The following is a 23,185-nucleotide window of genomic DNA, read 5'->3' on the forward strand; positions in this document are numbered from 1 at the left end:
TATATTTCACATTGACATGCTTTATCAGGATAGAGTGCCACCTTTTTTCTTTTTTTTTTTTTTTTGTAGAATGTTCACATAATTGGCCAGTGAACACATTGTAATTAACTCAAGCTAATTTTTAAGGTTTTTTTTTTTTTTTCATGCAATGTCAATGGAATTAATGAATACACTGGGGATTTTATAATTTTCGTGTGCATTCACTTTTGTTAGGATTTTTGTTTCTGAAGCTTGGATTTGGGGTATAGAATACCTTATTTGCATACAATGGCAGCATATTCTGTCTGGATTAAGGTCCACAATCTGGTGTGAACCAGTGACATGACCATTACTGGTCACCTATAGTGGTCCGCTCTACGATTGCTTATAAAATCTGAGCTAGGTCGCTTTCCTTCAGTAATGTGCACAATTTGCCTAATTTGGATGAAGAAAAATAGATGCAAATCTTCAGTAGTGTTAAACATCTAGAGCAGGAAGTCTGTGTATTTGGATGAATTTGCTCGACATTCCGGCAACTAAAAATGTTTCCGTGCAGATCGGGGGGGAGAACATTTGATGTAAGGGAGATTAGGGCCACACTAATGGCAAGGCTTCAGTGGTCCGAGTCTGCGCTGAGCCCATACCCATAGAGATGCCACTCGCCCTCTGTGTGGGCTGCTGATCAGCACCGTGGCAGTCCTGCACTAAGCCGTCTACAGTTCTAGTGTCTACTCTGCAAGTCTACGCCACAAAGCGTAGATGTCTGTGCGTTCCTGCATGTAGTGGAGCCTAGAGATGCTCCGTCACTAGGATTATAGAACAGGAGGGGGCTACAAACCGCCACGGAGGCAAGTCCTGCCCCAGAGGCAAGTCCTGCCCCAGCATTCGCTCTGTGTACGGCGTATAATAAGAGACTCTTTACTCTCCCTTTATTGGAAGCTGATTCCTTCTTTAGCTGATGAACCCTTACAAGCAGCAATGTCTTATTGCTGATTATTCCATAAAAATACTGTAGCCTTTATCCTTAATCCAGGCTGCATAGTACAGAGGGGATCTTATTGCATGATGGGTAGTTATCTGCTCTTTGTACCGTGTTACCCCCAAAATAAGACAGGGTCTTATACTATATATTTGGTCAGAAAAATGCACCAGAGCCTATTTTCAGGGGATGTCTTATATTTTTGCCTTTCCCTATTTGTGTTGTATGTGGTGTCATCTACAGGCTAAATACATGCAGTATTTATATTTTCTTTTTTAAATGTATTATTCTCTATCTACTGTTTACCCCCAAAAGCATCGCGCTCACCAGAGCCTAAGCAAGGCAAGTGATTGGCCACTCGCATGCAAATCTGTGTCGCTGTCAGGTCTCCCTGCGTTCCACAGCGGTTGGCTCCCCCTGCTGGCTGGAAGCGGTATCTCTAGCACAGAGTTACTGAGAGCAGTGTGATACTGGGACCCCATGTGAGTGTGTGAGCTGCAGTGTAAAGCAGCTGGAATGGTAAGGGACCTGACAGCAACGCAGATCTCTGTGCGAGAGACCAGCCACCATCAGCAATTGCCAGCTGGAATTGTCTCGTGAGTGCGATTTTCCCCCCCGCTAGAGCCTATACTCGGGGAAACACGGTAGTAATGTTTGGGTTCCTCTCCAAAGGTGAGGTCACTTTTTTCCTGATTTGTGTTTTGCTGCTGATTGGTATACTGTACATTGGTGAATTAATTCATCAAGTTTATGTATTTGTCTTCTTGTGAATTTATGTGAAAAATAGGTGAATTAATTTTCTCGTTGTAGTATATTGTATGGAACAGCGAGATTGGCTTACTGGTGCCAGATCGAAGCACAAGGCTCCCCTCTGCCGTTACATTATCAGGTGCTGGATACTCACATTTTCCACTTTGGTACTTCCTAGAGAAGAGAATCTCACCAGCTTTTTTTCCGGAATACTAATTTGCTCATTAGAGATGGGTGAACCCAAACAGTAAAGTTTGGCGTCCGTACCTAACAAGCACCCACTGTTTGGGCATGGACACCAAACACGGAATTCACCCGGAAGTCCATGTTACTGTTCAGGTTCTGACCCCCGGACACCGGTTTGTCACACTGTCATGTGTTTGATAGGACGGGAAACACTGCTTCTACTCAGCGGTAAAATGATTACCACCGGTCAGACGGGCGCGGTTTCCACATGACAGCGTGGCAAACACTGGCCACCCATTCATGTGAATTTGGGCCCGGATAGTGTTCTGGTACCAGAGCTCGAACTTTCCATCTCTACTCATTATATGTATTGGAGAAAAGTCTTATGATTATATCTACTGTCACATAAAGGCCAAATAAATATAATCTCAATTTCTTTCAAACTCAAAGGTGATTTTTTTGTATTTTACTCTTAATTTATTAATTTATTGTGGGTGAGCCTTAGTAGGAGGGCACGGTCATCCTCAGACTATAAAATGTGCTATAATCTATGCCGGAAAGTGGTGTAAATTACAGCAGAAATCTCCTTCAGTTTAGGGGGAACCTGACATCATGAAATCGGCTATTAACCTGACCCCATGCTGCTGTAGGCAAATAAATCAGAATAACAATAGTGTTTGGTGCTGAGCGATGTGTTGTTTGCCATAGTTGTAAATTTACTTTTGCCTCCTAGTGTGTACAGCCGTTACCCTTAAGCAGGAGTCACACTAAACGACTTACCATCAATCACGACCAGTGATACGACCTGGCCGTGATCGTTGGTAAGTCGTTTCCCTGCACTGAATGTGCTCTGCTTTACGGCCGGCGCTGACAGTCAGTGCAGGGAAGCTCTCGGCAGCAGCGCGTGCATTAGCAGCGCTCCTGCCGAAAGCAGTTTTAACCCTGTGGACGCCGGGGGACGTGACAGACATCAGAATGTGAGTATGTAGTGTTTTTTTTTTTACTTTTACAATGGTAACCAGGGTAAATATCGGGTTACTAAGCGCGGCTCTGCGCTTAGTAACCCGATATTTACCCTGGTTACAAGTGAACACATCGCTGGATCGGCGTCACACACGACGATCCAGCGATGACAGCGGGTGATAAGCGACCAAAAAATGGTCCTGATCATTCCCCAACGACCAACGATCTCCCAGCAGAGGCCTGATCGTTGGTCGCTGTCACACATAACGAGATCGTTAGCGGGATCGTTGCTACGTCACCAAAAGCGTGACATTGCAACGATATCGTTAACGATATCGTTGTGTGACTCAGCCTTAAGTCATCAGGGCGCTACAGCATCCTTGGAGATGCGCCATTTTCTTATGACTGACCGCTCCGCAGTCTGGTGATGTCTTTGAAATCCTGCGCATGTTCTGCAAGGGTCTGGGCGCAGAGCCCCTCTGTTCTGTGCTGTTAGTTAAGGTGTATGCAGCTCAGCCTCACTAAGTTTAGTGTGCAGGACTTCAAAAATGAAGTTACCTGACTAGCGGGATCTATCAAAAGAGAATGGTGGCGCTCCAAGGTTGGATCGCTGACCATCATAACTGGCAAATCATGTAATTTAGCTACAGACACCAATGCTAGTATCATTACCTACACGAGAATGGAGTCTGATTAATAGCAGATGTGCTGATCTGCACCTTTAGGGTATGTGCACACGATGCAGATTTAGTGCAGAATTGGTGCAGATCTGCAGCAGATTTTTCTGCTGCAGAAACGCTGCAGAACTGCACTGTGATTTACAGTACAATGTAAATCAATGGGAAAAAAAAAAAGCTGTGCACATGGTGCAGAAAAATCTGCGCAGAAACGCTGCAGATTTCAAAGAAGTGCACGTCGCTTCTTTTGTGCAGTTCTGCAGCGTTTCTGCTGCAGATTTTTCTGCACCATGTGCACAGCTTTTTTTTTCTTCCATTGATTTACATTGTACTGCACAGAAACTGCATAGAAACTGCATAGAATCTGCACAGAAACTGCATAGAAACTGCATAGAAACTGCATAGAATCTGCATAGAATCTGCGCAGAAACTGCATAGAATCTGCATAGAAACTGCACAGAAACTGCACAGAAACTGCATAGAATCTGCATAGAAACTGCATAGAATCTGCGCAGAAACTGCATAGAAACTGCACAGAAACTGCATCAAATCTGCAGATGCAGATTTAGTGCAGAAAATTCTGCACCACATTTCCTACGTGTGCACATAGCCTTAATAGGAAGTCTGGATCATGCCGAAGTCCTACTGGTTTTTGTTGTTTTTTTCAGTAGGACTAGTATGATGGGGCAGGAACAGTTGCAGGTTATGGCGGGCATGGAGCCCAGGTGAGCACACTTCGCTTCTGCTGGTCTCTCCCGCGCCCCATGTCCCATCCCCGGAGTTTCCCATACAATCACCTTCTCCGCTCCGCTGTCACAACTCCCGACCAGGTTTGGGCTGCGCTGACCAATCGCGGCACTCGGGAGCTCTCTCGCCCTGCAGCGCCCACTTCACCGATGACAGAAGAGGGGGCAGCGCTAAAAATGTTCATTTTCAGTATTGTAAAGAATGTAAGTGGTGCTGATCTCCAGTGGCGAATTATTCAAATGAATCTGATTAGCCACCCATCCTACGCTCACGTGTTTTTCAAAAATTAGAAGTCCTCTTTAAGATTTAAAATAGAGGAAATGATCTTGTGGGGTTGTTAAATAATAATTTCCTGTCCTGTGAATGATCCCTGAATGACACGATGCGGGAGAGGGGGAGACCTGTTTAATTTGCTGCTTTTATTGCATTTTTATTGTAAATAATTGAATAATGTTCCTTATTAATAGAGCCCTTCTGGCTATGTTGCATGGCACTGTACATGGGGCAGGATCAGTGTAGTAAAGGCGCTGATATTTCTGCATGTTTGTACTGTTTTGGATGTTCTGCAGCACATTTAGTTGGTCGTTCCACATCGGTGGCAGGCACGGCAGTAATGTGTCAGCACTCGGCGACCTTGTGTGTGGCGCTATTATGTGATCATTGTATGTAATATTGTAAGACAAGATACTTGGGATTGTGTCTCTAGGGCAGTGAGAGCTAGAAGTGTGGGGAAACGGAGATTGTGCATAAAATGGAACAATGGACTGTAAAGGTCCAGAGAATTAGGGCAACTCAAAGGCAATCTTCATCAGTGTGTGAGGAGGTTATCGGAGAGGACAATAGTAGGTCAGACACAAGCAGACAGGTCAGTTAATGGTTAGATGACTGATAGGAAAAGTAATGTGAGCGAGCAGACCTTGTGCACAGTGCCTGCATCCTCCGCACACTGGCTATGTGAATTATCTAGCCCGCTTTTTGTTTTACTTATTGATGTGGATTAAAGTGGCAGTTTACATTTTGTTAATTTTTTTTCCTGAAATACATGCATTTCAAGCTAAGATTATTTTTTGCAATTAGACTTCATTAAAAATGTTGCACTGTTTGTCATCCGTAGCCTCTGTGTTGCTGACTGCAGAATGAATTAACTGAGAATCTGTCAGTAAGCTGGAGAGTTTGTAACTTTGTCTATTCTGAGCTCCTCTCAGCTGATTAATGACCACAGACCACATTAACCCCTTACTGACATGTGACGTATTGATACGGTATATGCTTCCTCTCTGCACCACGACAGGTTACCATGACGGCCAGGGGGTTGCTGAAGACCCCCATGCCTGGCATCCTGTTTCTCCTGGGAAAGCCAGTCTGTGATTGGCATTCATCGGAGACCGTGATTTTCACTATATATGACAGAACTGTAGTATTGCTGTGTATATTATAAGTGACCAGGTCCCCCCAAGGGGACTGACTAATACAGTAGGAAGTGAAAGCAAAGGTTTAAAAAATATGAAAAAAATGTTCAAATCACAGTGCCCTTTCCCCCATTAAAGATACCGTAAGTTCAAAAATATACACACTTGCTATCTCTGTGTCTATAAAAGTCCGATCTATAAAAAATATAAAATTACCGTAATTAACCTGATCGGTATGTGGCGTAGTCAGAAAATAAATGTGAACTCCAGAATTTCAGTTTTTTGGGTGCAGCAACACTGCAATAAAATGCAATAAGGGGGCAATCGAAACATCATGTGTACCCCAAATGGTATCAATAAAAAAGTCAGCTCAGTGCGCAAAAATAAGGCACCACAGTGCCCATTGAGCAAACATTGAACACGTTACGGGTCACCGAAAATAGTGACACAAGCTTTTTTTTTATTTTTTTTATGCAAATTTCTGATTCCCCCCCCCCCCCCCCCCCCATTTAGTTAAAACAAAACAAAAACATGTTTGCAGTCCAAAATACATGGAATAATGCAAATAAAATCTCTGAAAGCTGGCCGCTCCTGCGCCACTTCTGCATGGATGTCTGCTCGTTAGTCGGTGTCTCCATCCCTACGGTTCCCGTAATGAGGCCGCCCTTCTGACCCCGCACAATACATCAGATCATGACAGCCATCTGTTAGTCTCAGGGACACCTGAAAATCCCAGCCCTTACAGGGTGATTGGAATCCCACCTCAGATGCTCTGCGCTCAGACCTGTCTGGTAATGTCCTGCTCTAACAATCGTGGCCTTGAAAGATGCCTGCGGTCATGTGACGCTGCAGCAGCGCCGGTGCCGTGGAGCAGCTCCCTCTCCTCAGCTGGTGGAGGATGGTTTCCCGTGTCTCCCAGCACATCCTTTGTCTAGCAGGGCTGTAATCCCCAGCCGGCACACGTCCTCCTCATCACACGTCTGCCCCGCTAATCCCGGGGGTTTCTGACCAGCAGTGACCGCTGCCCTGACTGTTGGGAGGATTGCTTTGTTGTAGCCGTCACCATGTAACTCCTGTTCGCTCTTCCAGAGGCCGCCGCAGAACAAGCATGAAGCTGGAGGCAGGGACGCCGAGAAGCCTCTGGACGGACAAGGGACGTCGGACGTCGCCACGAGCAGCACTGCTGGGAATGGCCAGGTGAGAGAAAATGTACAGGACTGATTCTGACGTTATCTCCATGTGTTTGACTAGTCTGCTATGGCGGCGTGTGCTGTGTGTGTAATAACCCTTTAATATCTGTGCTGTCAGTGCACAGCTAAGCAGGGGCTCGGTCATCGGTGGCTGAGATGAGCCCTAGAGTCAGCGGTGAGAATGCTGCGGGGTCCGGGGTATTACAGCCAAGTGCTGAGCGCTTTCTTTGTTCGGGGAGACTGCAGGCGGTATTTTTCTGTCTTAACGTATGATGACGATTAAGAGGCTAGATAATGTTAGTCCGGATTACGGCGGTAATGGCACAGGTGACACGTGCGGGTTTATTCTCTCTGCTCTTAGTATTCATTCTTATTCTTCACATCACAAAAGAAGCGTTCTCGGCGTTGCGGTAGTTTTGGGTTAAAATGATTAGTAAGCGGAGCAGCACAGCGAACATAAGGAGCAAGACAAGCCCACTCGTCTGCCAGAATGGTTTATTAGTAAAATAGGTTAAAAGGGGTCACTGATGTTCGTGGTCCTGTGTGAATGTGCACGTGTGATGTAAGGAGACCCAGTCAGTGACCTGTCATATATCCCTATAGTAAACCTCAGGGATTATAATGGATGTGTTGTAGATTAGCTACATGTAGTGACAAAAGCTCATTACATTCATAAAAATATCACTTGTTTGGTAGTCATCCAGCAGGGTGCAAACATGGGGCATATATTATTATTATTATTATTTATTTATATAGCACCATTAATTCCGTGGTGCTGTACATGAGAAGGGGCTATATACAGGGTTATAGATATCGTTAACAGTAAACCAATTTACAATGACAGACTGGTACAGAGGGGAGAGGACCCTGTCCTTGCAGACTTACATTATACAGTCAGGATTTTCCTTTTTTTCCAGTTTTATCATTTTGCATAAGATTTTTAGAACTCTCATACACAAGCTGCGGAGAATATCCCCAACGTGAAATGACCAGTGTCGTGTCACCATAAGGACAGCAGCTTTTGGGGCGGTATTTTCCCTGCAGAAGTGCCCTGTGGGTAAATATCCGGCACCAAGTCCCTGTCAAGAAGCACGTCTAATTTTCTTTCATTTATTTTAATGGGAAACTTTCTTATGGTAGGTATCACAGTTGTCCCCATGTGGGGAAGCATCATGTAAATTCGTGATATACTTTTCAGAAGATTTGCTTGAGGAGTCCTGGCTTAAGATTTAATTCAGTTTTATTATTATTTTCACTGCAAAAGTGTATAGAATATAATGGAAAATAAAATGACTAGCTGGCTCTGTTTGATAGCCGGTCTGACAACTGTTCCACCAGCTTTCCCACAATCCCAGCAATCAGTTGGCTGCAGTTTTTTGGCAGCATGAAGCTGCCATCAGCTCCTAGCATTGTCAGGGGCCACGTAATTTGTATTATTCAGCCACTTCAGGGGAATCTAGTATGTGACGGGGTTCCCCAGAATAATTGGTGACCGGGTACCTGGTGGTGCCAATACTGGCAAAGTAATATTCCTGGAATAGTGCAATGATGCTCAACATTCACTTAGAAGAGCTTCCCTGTTAATAAATTTGGCTCATCTTTCAGCTGCTGTGCACTAGTGCAAGGAATGTACTCCGGTCAGTGATGGGAATACATGTGTCCTACTTTCTGCCACCTTTGTTTGGCATAAACTTTGATGAATTTGTCAGCTGTGTTTGCAGTAGCCCTCTCCCGACTAAGCTGAGGCCACATGTAAAATGCCAAAAACAAAATCTGTCTGAATCAGACCCAAAATGTGTATTTATTTTTTGGTTAACACATACTTATCTTTGCAACTGCCCAGTCCAAGATGTTTGGGGTCTCTCCCCTGTTGATATCGGATCTGGTTTTTTAGAGCACCAGTACTTTTTTGTTTTTTTTTACCTGTGTATTGCTGCTTTGGCTATTCTTAGAGAACGTTACAGAGCAGAGAGCCAACAATCTACTGCATTTTAGCTGTCGTGAAACTACAACTTCTGGCATGTCCTGCATTGTCTAGTTGTGGGGTAGGCTGGGAGTTGTCAGTTCTCAGTAGCTCCTGTGCCCCAGGTACTTCACAATACAGACTGTATAAATTGTTTGATGCATTACTTACCCAGAATGGCTGTTTGATCCTGATACATTTTATGAGTCCAAGTGTATTAAATACCCCTCCACAGCATGACTGACGGCTGCAGCTTGTACTGACCAGTGTGGGACTTGAGCAACAGAGGGACTCTGAGGGACTGTCAATCAGGCCAGGTGGACGGAGATGGAGTCTAACTTTAACAATGTATAATACTGCTGTTTAATAATGTTTGTATAATGAGACAGAGCCACTATAATTATAGGCTGTCGACATGTTACTGGCAAAATAAAAATACTGTAATGCTGCTTTAACCCCTTAACGACTGCCGATACGGCTTTTAACGGTGGCAGTTAAGGGGCTTTATTCCTCAGCACCGCTTTTTAATGGCGCTGAGAAATAAGTTTATAGCTCCCCCCAGCGTTGGAAAATCTCTGGGGTCTTGGCTACCGAGGATAGCTGAGACAGCGGAAAACATGATTCAGGTCGATTTTTACTGTCCTCAGTCTTGTGATCGCCATTATTCACCGAACAAAAGCAATTGAAAAAAAGTCCAATTTCCCATTCGTTTCTCTCTCCTCTGATATGATCTAGCATACCAGAGGAGAGAGAAATGGGGTCCCCAAGGCCCCACCCCCTGTACCTCTGCCATCCCTGGACCCTCCTTCTCTATCCTCCAGTTCTCCTCATCTTCCTGGAAGAAAATGGGGGGCGCATGTGCAGTGCACCCGCTGAGATCTGCTGGCCGGTACCCGGCAACAATAGGACGTTTTTCCTATTGGTTCATTTTGATCACTGTGATAGACCCAATCACCGTGATCAAAATAAAAAATATATATATTTAATCAAGCCCCCCTTTATCACCCCCTTAGTTAGGTAAAAAATAAAAAGTGTTTTTTTTTCCCCATTCTTTGCAGTTAGGGTTAGGGTTGGTGCTAGGGTTAGGGTTAGAGTTAGGGGTGTGTCGTGGTTAGGGTTAATTTTTTCCTTCTACACTGCATTAGTTCTCGTGAAGCACCTGAAGAGTTAATAAACTTCTTGAATTTGTTTTTTTGCACCTTGAGGGGTGCAGTTTTTAGAATGGTGTCACTCTTGGGTATTTTACGTCATATTGATCCCCCAATGTCACTTCAAATGTGATGTGTTTTGTAAATTTTATTGGAAAAATGAGAAATCGCTGGTCAACTTTTAACCCTTAACTTCATAACAAAAATTGTTCCCAAAATTGTGATGTAAAGGAGACATATGGGAAATGTTATTTATTAACTATTTTGTGTGATATGACTGATTTAAGGGCACAAAAATTTAAATTTTGAAAATTGCTAAATTTTCCTAATTTTTCCCAAATTTCTGTTTTTTTTTGTTTTTTTTTCATAAATAAATGCAAATCATATCAAATAAATTTTACCACTATCACGGAGTACAATAAAAAACAATCTCGGAATCAGTGGGATCTATTGAAGCGTTCCAGAGCTATAACCTCATAAAGTGACAGTGGTCAGAATTGTAAAAATTGGCTTGGTCATTAAGGTCAAAATTGGCTCGGTCACTAAGGGGTTAAAATTTAGTTTCCCCACAGCTGGAGTGCTACATGTTGCCGTATTTAGGTGTAAGGCCTTTGTATATACTTGTTTAGCTGAAGTGCTAGGTATTCTGTCATATTAGCTTCTTTTTGATAGTTTCCTTAATGTAAGATGCATTTCCTATGTTTTTGCTTTTGCAGAGGGGTGGACACTCATTACACTGGACTTGCCCTATCCCATCTTATGGGAGCCAATGACTTTGTCTCCTGACTGACACTGCAGAGACTTATCCTGTATCCTCTGCCTCCTGCTTATTATGAGTTTCTCACTGTGCCCGTTACAAGCAGAAGGCAGAAGAAATAGGCCAGAGCTACATCTCGCTACAAATTCTTCACACAACACAAACAGTTTGATTCAAGAAAAGTTTACCACTTCATCTAATTGTAAGCACTCGCTTACAACATTACTGCAGTCTTATATAAGGCAGAAATTGGGGGATTTAGTGGGTGGAGAGGAAATCCTCTCGTTCTCAGTATGTCTGACTACTTTTATTCACTGCAGAGAAAGTATTAGGCCTCATTCTGATTTTTTTCATGTACAAGAAAATCAGACTGGTAATTCTGATCAGTGTTTGCTCAGAGTGTGGCATTGATGTCATCTGATTTTCTCACAAGTGGAGAAATTTAAAAAAACAAAACAGACTTCATCTTCTCCATTCTGACAGTGTGTGAAAATTGGACTGCACTCTGATGTCCTCTGAGTGCAGTCTGATTTTTTTTTTCACTGACCCATTGACTTGCATTGCTGATTTGGATCTGACCCTCATATCAAAATTGGACGTGTCTCCCAACATTTCCTGTGGACCACTCATTCCGAGGAAAAATTCAGACATTGAATGGACTGCAACAGGTACGAGTGCTATCCGTGAAAAACACGGATAGCACTTGTATGTAAAAATTGGACTTTTGAATGACTCCTTAGACTGGCTGTCAGAATGGGTATAACATGACCCAGCTCCTCATAATTAAAGGTTCACAATGTATGGGATAAAACAAATACCGCACATAGAGTATTACAGGTGCTTTAGCATTAGAGGTGCACAATTAGCTAGAATACTACTTTACAGAAGGTAGAAGACAGTGTATTGATGGAGTCTTATGATATTGTGTTAATGCTTAGGCAAAGATTGATCTCAAGTCATTTTACCTGCTCCGCTTCCAAAACTTGAATTGTCCTGCTGGTGTAACCCATGGCTGTCCCTATGAGGACCATATGGCCTCTGAACTCGGTGGTACAAGTATTGTTTCTTTTTGTCTGCACTGATGAGTAAGATCTTATTAATGAAGATAATATGAAAGGCCTATGTACTAGTTAATAGGCATTATATTGTGTAATAAACATGTTTTTAAAAACATTGTGTTTGTAAATATATTTAATATATATATAATACATAGAACTGTTCCTGAGACACCTATTGATTGTTGGGTACTTAGAAGATACAATGTCTGAATATGCCGATACTACCTGGTAAAGGGCTCTCTTGTGCAGCGTCACTTGATTTCTTATTTCTGAGATCTTAGACATTTTGTGTATTTCTGCCAGTCTCCTTTCCACTGTATTTGCATAGTGTTTTCATGCCAGATGGCTACTGGCTGGAGCATAGGGCCTTCATGGGCCATCTGGGGAATCGTCAGGTCCGTGAGTGCTGCAAGGGTGGAGAAGGTTAATCACTGCATGACTTAATGGATGGAGCTGTAATCCCTTCGTGCCCCTGAGACTGAGCCGTATGCTTCTGTATTTCTGGACCAGTGAATATTTTATGTCTTGGTGCCTTGTGAGAAGAAACAAAAGCAGCGCCCCCTGTATCATCGCCCTTTGTGCTGGGTGTCTTAATAGTGTACCTTTTGAAACTGATGCTAACCAATACATATTCCTCATGATTTTTTGAGACTTTATGAATATTGGATTTCTTTTCTCAAAAGATTTTCACTTGATTGTTCACCAATCATCTGGTAAGTGATCACCATCTCTCATCCTGTCTCGTGAGAAGGAAGTCTTTCCTCGGAAGTAGCGCTCTGCAAAGACTAGTTCCCATTGTGTGCTGGCAGTGCTAGATCACGGAGCGTGCTGCCGTATCTACTTTCTTGCTCTGTTTTGATGGGTACAGAGGCTCCAACAAGTAAACTCCACCTCTTTAAATGAAAGATTAAAAATCGAGCGGTGAGCTGTTTGTGAAGCTGCGTGTTGAAGCGTGATTACCAGTTACCTTTATTACTATATCTTACACATTTCTGGCTTTATAATATAGGAAAGTAGAAAACAACTTCTGTTGCATTTTTGAGATGTACCAGCATTTATTGTGCTGTGATTAATTTGATGTCATAAGCCTTCCTTTAGGACGACTATTTTCACGACACCCGATGCTTCTGATGAGTTCAGTATTTGTTTTAGGTTGAGCGCCCTCTTAAAGGGGCTGTCCACTATTTGGACTGCCCCATCTTAAATGCCTGAGACCCAGAAGTAAAACAAGAAAATCTTATAGTCCCCTTCCATATGGATGCCATTCCAATGATGCCTTCACCTGATCTCCCAGCACCCACATGATGTTATGTCATGTGAACGCTGCAGCCAATCATCGATCTGTTTATCAATATTTTGTTAGTGGACACGGAGTGACTGCAGCGCTCACATTACATGAAACAGTGACGTGAGCGCCAGAGCGGGAGAGGAATATTAGCTTTTTTTTTTTTTTTTTTTTTAATAACTGACGTTTTAGAAATGGTTTCCCCCTTTTATACCATATAAGACTGCAACCATTATCCATATGAATATTTGCTTTTTTATCATTTAAAAGGGGTTTCCCATAGTATCACTGAGAATGAGGGGAACGCACTGTTGATGTAGTGCTGGGCCTTCTTCACTGTTTTTCCCTATACAGCAGCCCCCAGATACCTGATTTTACTGGCAGCATCGGCGGCATGGCCCCATGGCTGAGTGCATTTGTGCAAGGGGAGAATTACGGTAGATGTAGTGCTGCACCATCACAGCATTCCCGCATTTTCCGTATTGTAAGCAGTGCCCCAGGGCTATAATTAAGTAGTGGAATATCCTAGTGATCACAAACGTAGATGGAAGATCCACAGCATATTCATTATGTGTGCAAGTACTGTAGGCCCCATACACATTATACCAACGCCGGCCAGAACAGCTGACAGTCTAATGTGTATGGGGGCTTCCCGACTCTCCCTCAGCACAGAGAAATATCCTGCAGCATGTCTGATTTTTGGAGTGCCAATCTTTGTTCTTGGTGAAATCCACCGCCAGAGGATTCTGACAGTGGCTCACTCATAGAGAACACAGTAGTGCTCAGGAGTCGGTTCTCCTGTGTATGGGGGAGTCCAGAGAGGTATTTGTCAGCTGAACCATGGCTATCTGTTGTGTATGGGGGGCTTTATTCCTGAAACATCTGTGTAGAGAAATGTAAGCTATTGTCTTTTTCTTTACTTTTCATTGCCTGTATGGTGCTGATAATCTGGTTTGTTAAAATGCTTTCTTTCATCTTGGGGTTTCTAAGAAAAGGTGACATCTGTTGGCATTAAAGCACTTGGAAATGCATTTGATCACATTTCATTGCTTTGTTATAGGGCACCGCAACTCGTGGGGATCATGAGACTGCCAGTGTTATGAGCTCAAACAGTACCTACTCCGTTCCACGAAGACTGAACAGCCATCTTGGTACCAAGGTAAATGTACAGTGTAACACTGAATGTGGTCTCTAAATCACTAAATGTCCAAATATAACATAGGGCACTTCAAAAACACTACAACACACGATCCCATAATAATCTCAATGGGGCCAAGAAGAGATCCCACAAATACCATATAAAATCATGTTTATTCGTAAATAATAAAAATAGAACAATTGATCAATCCAAAAAATACATCAGATACCATACTAAGGGACGTCACAGCACAAAAAGAGTGTAGGTATATATATATATATGTACAGCAACCTTCTGCATATAACACATGCTAGAGGATGACAGAACATACCTAAGCCAAAAACATGCTGACACTATACCAACTTCAATGTTGCTGAGAAGCTAGGCGGCATTTATATCAATACCCAAGATCCTAGAACATAGGGTCTCTAATACAATACTTAACCTCCCCAATTCGTATATACATGCCACAATGGGCCAATACGGAGGGCATAACAGCCTCAATAGAAATGGGGGAATGAAAGAAGTAATAGCCGGATATATATTACCTGCCGCACAGCTTCTCACCGGGCGTCCCTTCACCGGGGTGGCCCATTGTGGCATGTATATACGAATTGGGGAGGTTAAGTATTGTATTAGAGACCCTATGTTCTAGGATCTTGGGTATTGATATAAATGCCACCTAGCTTCTCAGAAACATTGAAGTTGGTATAGTGATAGCATGTTTTTGGCTTAGGTACGTTCTGTCATCCTCTAGCATGTGTTATATGCAGAAGGTTGCTGTACATCTACTATATAATTGTCTAAGGGTACTTCCGTCTGTCCTTCTGTCTGTCACCGTTATTCGTTCGCTGATTGGTCTCGGCAGCTGCCTGTCATGGCTGCCACGACCAATCAGCGACGCGCACAGTCCAGAAAAAAATGGCCGCTTACTCCCCGCACTCACTGCCGGCGCCCGCATACACCGCTCACACAGGGTTAATGCCGGCGGTAACGGACCGCGTTATGCCGCGGGTAACGCACTCCGTTACCGCTGCTATTAACCCTGTGTGTCCCCAACTTTGTACTATTGACGCTGCCTATGCGGCATCAATAGTACAAAATGTAATGTTAAAAATAATAAAAAAAAAAACCTGCTATACTCACCCTCCGCCGCCTTTCTCGCTCCTCGCCACGCTCCCCGGACCGCTCCATTACAAGCGTCAGCTTGCGGTGCGGTCCCGTCCCAGGGCTGGTGTGCGGCAAGGACCTGCCGTGACGTCACGGTCATGTGACCGCGACGTCTTCATAGGTCCTGCTCCCACCAGCCCTGACACTTGCAATGGAACTCGGCTTCAGGAAAATGGCCGCCGCGATCTCGATCTGCGCACGCGCAGCATCCAGCGGCCATTTTCCTGAAGCCGACCACTACCATCTGCACAGGATCCCAGGAAGAGAAGAGGCAGGACGCAGAGGAGCAGCGACAAGAATGGTGAGTATGATACACTACAAGGGGCCCTCGGATCGTTAGGTGAGTATGTTTATTTTTTATTTTTTGGCCCTATACGTGCCTCGGTAATATACTACGTCACTGGGCAATATCCTACGTGGCTCTGCTGTATACTACGTGGCTGGGCAATATACTACGTGGCTGGGCAATATACTACGTGGCTGGGTAATATACTACGTGGCTGGGCAATATACTACAAGGCTGGGCAATATACTACAAAGCTGTGCAATATACTATGTGGCTCTGTGCAATATACTACGTAGCTGCGCAATATCCTACGTCGCTGTGCTGTATACTATGTAGCTGGGCAATATACTACGTGACTGGGCAATATACTACGTAAATGGGCAATATACTACGTGGACATGCATACTCTAGAATACCCGATGCGTTAGAATCGGGCCACCATCTAGTATATATATATATACCTACACTCTTTTTGTTCTGTGGCGTCCCTTAGTATGGTATCTGATGTATTTTTTGGATTGATCAATTGTTCTATTTTAATTATTTACTAATAAACATGATTTTATATGGCATTTGTGGGATCTCTTCTTGGCCCCATTGAGATTATTATGGGATCGTTTGAATGTGGTCTCTGTAGTCAGTGACCGCTCTACTCCAAGACTGAAGACAAGCTCAGTGGGTAGTCTGTGGGCTCGTCTACAGTCTCCGAGGAAAGCTTTGCTCGATTCAACTTATCTGCCCCTTCGTTTTAGAAATTCTTGTGGAAATCTGCCATAAATGCCCAAATTGAGTTTAGTGGCTTTCTTGTACCATTAGCTGGCTTCACTTAACAGAACTGAATCTAAGTTTTGGTTCTGTTAACAGGCAGAAAGGGATAATATGCCAGTGTGAACAGCTCTGAACAGTATGAAGCAGAATAAGACAAATGTTTGAGAGATAATAGGTTATTTCCAGAGAGTAGAAACATACATACTACGCACAATCGAGAGAAAAGCTAAACTTAGGACCATTTAGACAGACCAATAATTGGGAACGAGTGTTCATTTCCCAATGAGGGACCTGTCTAACTTGGCCAGCAAACACCCCATGAATAAAATTGTTTAAAATCATTGTTCTCGGGAGCACATCCTCCTCTTTAAATAGGTGATGTTCTGCCGAGAACATGATGTTTTATGCATAGAGAACAGGTAATTATTATTGAGTTTTCCTAAACAGGCTATTAATCAACTACCAGTTGGCTTCTATGTATCTGATCGGAGGCCATTTAACTACTGAGACATAAAGCCCCAAGATGTCAGAACTGTGGAACTCTTCTAGGGTTTATCAGGGTTCTTGATGTGATCACTGGCCTAAGTGAAGCCTGGGAGTACCCATAATAGGCACATAACTATAATTGGGCACTGATGCCCTGTGTGAGAGCTTTATCTGATATGAGGCCAGCACGAAGACACATTCTGCTCTCCTATTACTTGCCTTTTTTCATTTATTTTATTTTTAATTAATGTATGACTTTTGTAGATATAAATTAACCTTACATTTAAAAAAATCTATCCCTAGGTGGAAATGGTATATTCTCTTCTGTCAATGCTCGGTACTCATGACAAGGACGACATGTCTCGTACTCTGCTAGCCATGTCCAGCTCCCAAGACAGTTGTATTGCCATGCGTCAGTCTGGATGTCTGCCCCTACTCATCCAATTACTGCATGGAAACGATAAAGATTCGGTGCTCCTGGGAAACTCCCGTGGAAGTAAAGAAGCACGTGCCCGAGCGAGCGCAGCTCTGCATAATATCATACACTCCCAGCCAGACGACAAGAGGGGACGGAGGGAAATCCGAGTCCTGCATCTCCTTGAACAAATCCGAGCCTATTGTGAAACATGTTGGGAATGGCAGGAGGCGCACGAACAAGGAATGGACCAGGACAAAAACCCAAGTGAGACCGAATTTAAATTACTATTTTTATTATTATTATACATTTTTATAGCGCCATTTATTCCATGGCACTTTACATGTGAAAAGGGGGCAAATATAGGCAAATACAATAAACATGAGCAAAAAACAAGGCACTAACAGGTACACAAGGAGGGAAGACCCTGCTCGCGAGGGCTCACAGTCTGCAGGGGATGGGTGAGGATACACTAGGAGAGGGAAGAGCTGGTCGTGCAGCTGTTCAGTAGGTTGAGGATCACTGCAGGCTTGTCCATATACATTGTAGATTGAATAGATTTCTCCATGCTCTATGGTGACCCAAACCCATCTTCCCTTATCACACTCCTAGGATAGTGATTAAATACAAAATTACAATAGAATAGTATCACTACCCCTGCGTGTCTACCTAGCTGCCGAGCCCACTACTTTCCCTACCCACAGCTTGTTGAGCCTAGAAAAATCCTCTTCCTTTAGATGGGTTTCTTGAAGCAACACAATATCTGGCGAGTACCTTTTCAGATGTCTCCGTATCTTTACTCTTTTATTCGGGGATCTTAGGCACATTCCACACATTTCACATTCCAGGAGATGATCTTCATAATCACTGTCACTATTGCCTCTTGCTTTGTTTTCCTTCTAAGGGTTCTCTGGAGTAAAGGGAGATTCTCAGGTGGTTAGAGAAGGGTAGAAAAGAAAGAAAAAATACTCAACAAAGATATGAAAGGGGATAGAGATTAAAACCTTAAAGCAAGCAAACAGTGAGTTCTCAATACGTTGTAGTGTATTTCTAGCTTCTTACACCACTAATAGTGTTGTGGACTTTCCTTTGTTCTGAGGAAGTAAGAACCACAAAAAAAAAAAGAAAATAGAGAGAAAAAAAAAAACCTGTGGGAAGAAACACATCCCACACCACATGTCATAAATGATTGTCAGAATGCCATCTGCATCTTCTCCTCCTCCCTGGGCAGCACCTTTGCACAGCTCTTTGCCCTCCACCCTGCCAAAAACCGGGTCCCTTCCCCCAAATATGAAGCCGATGGACACTTCTGTCATCTTGGGGAGACATTGTCCTGTTTGTAGGAAAGGTGAGTTTAGTGGTGGGGGGGAGAACCGTCAAGAGCAAGATGTATATGGTGCAGTCCATTTCTATGGTGCTTCACCTGGGCTGGCCATGTGTCCTCTGAGGCTTTGGTGTTGAGGGGAAGCGGTCTTCCTCACGGCCTCTTCTTCGCTCGATGTTTATTGCGTTGCACAGTATTTTTTCCATATCTTTTTCTGCATCACTTGGCGAGTTGTAGATGAGGTTATCACCTTCGTTTTGGAAAATCCTCAGTGTCGCCGGGTATTGCAGTGCAAAGCTTTTCTTTGCTTGATAGAGTGCTGCACATATTTTACTAAAGGCTCTCCTGCATTTTGCCACCTCTGCGGAATAGTCTTCAAATAGTAGGACTTTCATCCCTCTCAAATGTAAATCTAAATCAAATGTATTGTTATGCCACAGATTAATAGTGGGACATGTCTTCTCCAAAGGTAATTGAGATCGTCACAATTGGGGAGTAATCAATGTTAGCACTGAAAGGGTTATTCCCATACTTGCACTAGCAGAAGTTTAGCCTGATGCTTTTTGCCTGTGCATATTTGGCCTCACTATGCCCAGACTCCATCTTTACCTTCCCTGAAATACATAAATTATACCTTTAACGGCGTCATTCAGGACTTTTATATTGCTGGCCTCTTCGTAGGAAAGGTCATCAAAATCTGATCGGTGGGGGAGCACACATCAGAAATTGTCATTTGTGTGAACCCTGGGAGATCAGCTGTTTAGTCCCCTGGCATGGAGACAGACACCCAGTGTGAACACTTGCTAGGTGTGACTAGCTGTATAAGTTTCCTCTCTCTTTTTTATTTCTTTCCATACTTTTACATACATATGGTCCATCTGCGTACTGCATATTAAGTTCTGTATATGACATGAGAGCCTCCATTAAAATGTTCACAGTTTTGCATACCTAGGTTATATGTAACCCTACTTGTGTTGCCATCCTTGTTTTCAGTGCCCGCCCCTGTGGAGCACCAGATCTGTCCTGCCGTGTGTGTGCTGATGAAACTGTCCTTTGATGAAGAACATAGGCATGCAATGAATGAACTCGGTAAGATCAGGATGTGCTACCAGATATAACCTCCAAACCTGAGCGGAGTGGTGTGATTTCTAACATGTCAATGTTTTCTGTTACAGGAGGATTGCAGGCGATTGCCGAGCTATTGCAGGTTGACTGTGAAATGTATGGACTTATTAATGACCACTATAGTGTTACTTTGCGGCGGTATGCTGGAATGGCTTTGACCAACTTGACATTTGGCGATGTAGCCAACAAGGTGATTATAATTTACCATTTTTTGCAGTTTTATGTGGCCACTTGCAGAGTAAACCTTTTGTTTCATTAGATGTGTATGGTTATAACACACATTTGTTTGCTCTTCAGGCTACTCTATGTTCAATGAAAAGCTGTATGCGAGCCCTTGTAGCCCAGTTGAAATCTGAAAGTGAAGATTTGCAGCAGGTGAGCTTACAGTATATAAATCGCTATGAAAAAATATTATTATTACAGTGCAGAGGGAACATCTTCAGGCTTCATATAGGACATGGTGCTGTACAGAAGTTTGGGCTATAAACTGGGTGTGTACTTTATGGCTATGCGCTCTGCAATGTACTTCAATTAAAAATGCGGTGACTTTGTAAAGGTTAGAATATTGATCTGTCCCTGCCCCTCCACAGACCCCACAGTCCTCTGAGAGCCATTGCATAGACTTCAGTGTGTGAAAGCATTTGGCTAGGCCTCAGATATTCGTTTTTTGGGGGATGGTTTTAATTGTGCCCAATATTAACCCCTTCCTGACATCTGACGTACTATCCCGTCGAGGTGGGGTGGGCCCGTATGACCGCCGACGGGATAGTACGTCATACGCGATCAGCGGCGCTCACGGGGGGAGCGCCGCCGATCGCGGCCGGGTGTCAGCTGATTATCACAGCTGACATCCGGCACTATGTGCCAGGAGCGGTCACGGACCGCCCCCGGCACATTAACCCCCGGCACACCGCGATCAAACATGATCGCGATGTGCCGGCGGTGCAGGGAAGCATCGCGCAGGGAGGGGGCTCCCTGCGGGCTTCCCTGAGCCCCCCGCAGCAACGCGATGTGATCGCGTTGCTGCGAGGGTCTTACCTCCCTCCCTGCAGCTCCCAGACCCGGATCCAAGATGGCCGCGGATCCGGGTCCTGCAGGGAGGGAGGTGGCTTCACAGACGCCTGCTCAGAGCAGGCATTGTGAAGCAGCCTGCACTTTCCTCAGATCGGTGATCTGTCAGAGTGCTATGCAAACTGACAGATCACCGATCTGTATTGTCCCCCCCTGGGGCAAAGTAAAAAAGTTAAAAAAAATTTTTTCCAAATGTGTAAAAAAAAAAAAAAAAAAATATTCCAAAATAATGAAAAAAAAAATAAAATATTATTCCCATAAATACATTTCTTTATCTAAATAAAATAAAAAAAACAATAAAAGTACACATATTTAGTATCGCCGCGTCCGTAACGACCCAACCTATAAAACTGCCCCACTAGTTAACCCCTTCAGTAAACACCGTAAGAAAAAAAAAAAAAAAACGAGGCAAAAAACAACGCTTTATTACCATACCGCCGAACAAAAAGTGGAATAACACGCGATCAAAAAGACGGATATAAATAACCATGGTACCGCTGAAAACGTCATCTTGTCCCGCAAAAAACGAGCCGCCATACAGCATCATCAGCAAAAAAATAAAAAAGTTATAGTCCTGAGAATAAAGCGATACCAAAATAATTATTTTTTCTATAAAATAGTTTTTATCGTATAAAAGCGCCAAAACATAAAAAAATTATATAAATGAGATATCGCTGTAATCGTACTGACCCGACGAATAAAACTGCTTTATCAATTTTACCAAACGCGGAACGGTATAAACGCCTCTCCCAAAAGAAATTCATGAATAGCTGGTTTTTGGTCATTCTGCCTCACAAAAATCGGAATAAAAAGTGATCAAAAATGGTCACGTGTCCGAAAATGTTACCAATAAAAACGTCAACTCGTCCCACAAAAAACAAGACCTCACATGACTCTGTGGACCAAAATGTGGAAAAATTATAGGTCTCAAAATGTGGAGACGCAAAAACTTTTTTGCTATAAAAAGCGTCTTTTAGTCTGGTTTCACACTTGCGTTTTTATCTGCATGCGTTTTTTAAAAAAACGCATGTGTGAAAAAACGCATGTAAACGTGGTAAAACGCATGCGTTTTTAGACGCATGCGTTTTTATAGAAAAACACAAGAAAACAAACAAAAAAAAAAAACCCTACCCCTAACCCTACCCCTAACCTGAAATACGTGGCACTAAAATATACGTTTATATACGTATATAAGTGCCACGATATTTCAGTGGCCACGTATATAAGTGCCACGTATATAAGTGCCACGTATATAAGTGCCACGTACTTAAGTGCCACGTACTTAAGTGCCACGTACTTAAGTGCCACGTACTTAAGTGCCACGTACTTAAGTGCCACGTATTTACGTGCCACGATATTTCAGTGCCACGTATAACCACATAGTTATAGTATTTATAGTACGTGGCACTGAAATACGTGGCACTGAAATATCGTGGCACTGAAACACGTGGCACTGAAACACGTGGCACTGAAACACGTGGCACTTAAATACGTGGCACTTAAATACGTGGCACTTAAATACGTGGCACTTAAATACGTGGCACTTATGACTGTCAGAAAATGTTCATTAAACGGTTAGAGGTGAGGTTAGGGGTAGGGTTAGGGTTACCGTTGGGATTAGGGTTAGGGGTGTGTTTGGGTTAGGGTTTCAGGTAGAATTGGGGAGTTTCCACTGTTCAGGCACATCAGGGGCTCTCCAAACGCGACATGGCGTCCGATCTCAATTCCAGCCAATTCTGCGTTGAAAAAGTAAAACAGTGCTCCTTCCCTTCCGAGCTCTCCCGTGCGTCCAAAAAGGGGTTTATCCCAACATATGGGTTATCAGCGTACTCGGGACAAATTGAACAACAACTTCTGGGGTCCAAGTTCTCTTGCTATCCTTGGGAAAATAAAAATTTGGGGGGCTAAAAATCATTTTTGTGGGAAAAAAATATGTTTTATTTTCACGGCTCTGCGTTGTAAACTGTAGTGAAACACTTGGGGGTTCAAAGTTCTCACAACACATCTAGATAAGTTCCTTGGGAGGTCTAGTTTCCAATATGGGGTCACTTGTGGGGGGTTTGTACTGTTTGGGTACATCAGGGGCTCTGCAAATGCAACGTGACGCCTGCAGACCAATCCATTTAAGTCTGCATTCCAAATGGCGCTCCTTCCCTTCCGAGCTCTGTCATGTGCCCAAACAGTGGTTACCCCCCACATAGGGGGTATCAGCGTACTCAGGACAAATTGGAAAACAACTTTTAGGGTCCAATTTATTCTGTTACCCTTGTAAAAATACAAAGCTGGGGGCTAAAAAATCATTTTTGTGAAA

At 43.4% G+C, this 23,185-nt stretch overlaps 1 protein-coding gene across 3 annotated transcripts in view; it reads left to right on the forward strand.

The window, feature by feature from the left end:
• Positions 1-23,185, forward strand: part of APC (APC regulator of Wnt signaling pathway) — a 170,991-nt gene that overhangs the window by 134,443 nt on the left and 13,363 nt on the right. For all 3 annotated transcript variants that reach the window (XM_077290378.1, XM_077290389.1, XM_077290400.1), the window contains 6 exons: positions 6,780-6,887; positions 14,152-14,250; positions 17,243-17,621; positions 19,672-19,767; positions 19,854-19,993; positions 20,101-20,178. In XM_077290378.1, coding sequence (XP_077146493.1) covers positions 6,780-6,887; positions 14,152-14,250; positions 17,243-17,621; positions 19,672-19,767; positions 19,854-19,993; positions 20,101-20,178 — 900 coding nt within the window. The remainder of the gene's footprint in view (positions 1-6,779; positions 6,888-14,151; positions 14,251-17,242; positions 17,622-19,671; positions 19,768-19,853; positions 19,994-20,100; positions 20,179-23,185) is intronic.

The sequence above is a fragment of the Ranitomeya variabilis genome, chromosome 1, assembly GCF_051348905.1.
Source record: "Ranitomeya variabilis isolate aRanVar5 chromosome 1, aRanVar5.hap1, whole genome shotgun sequence".
NCBI classification, from domain to species: domain Eukaryota; kingdom Metazoa; phylum Chordata; class Amphibia; order Anura; family Dendrobatidae; genus Ranitomeya; species Ranitomeya variabilis.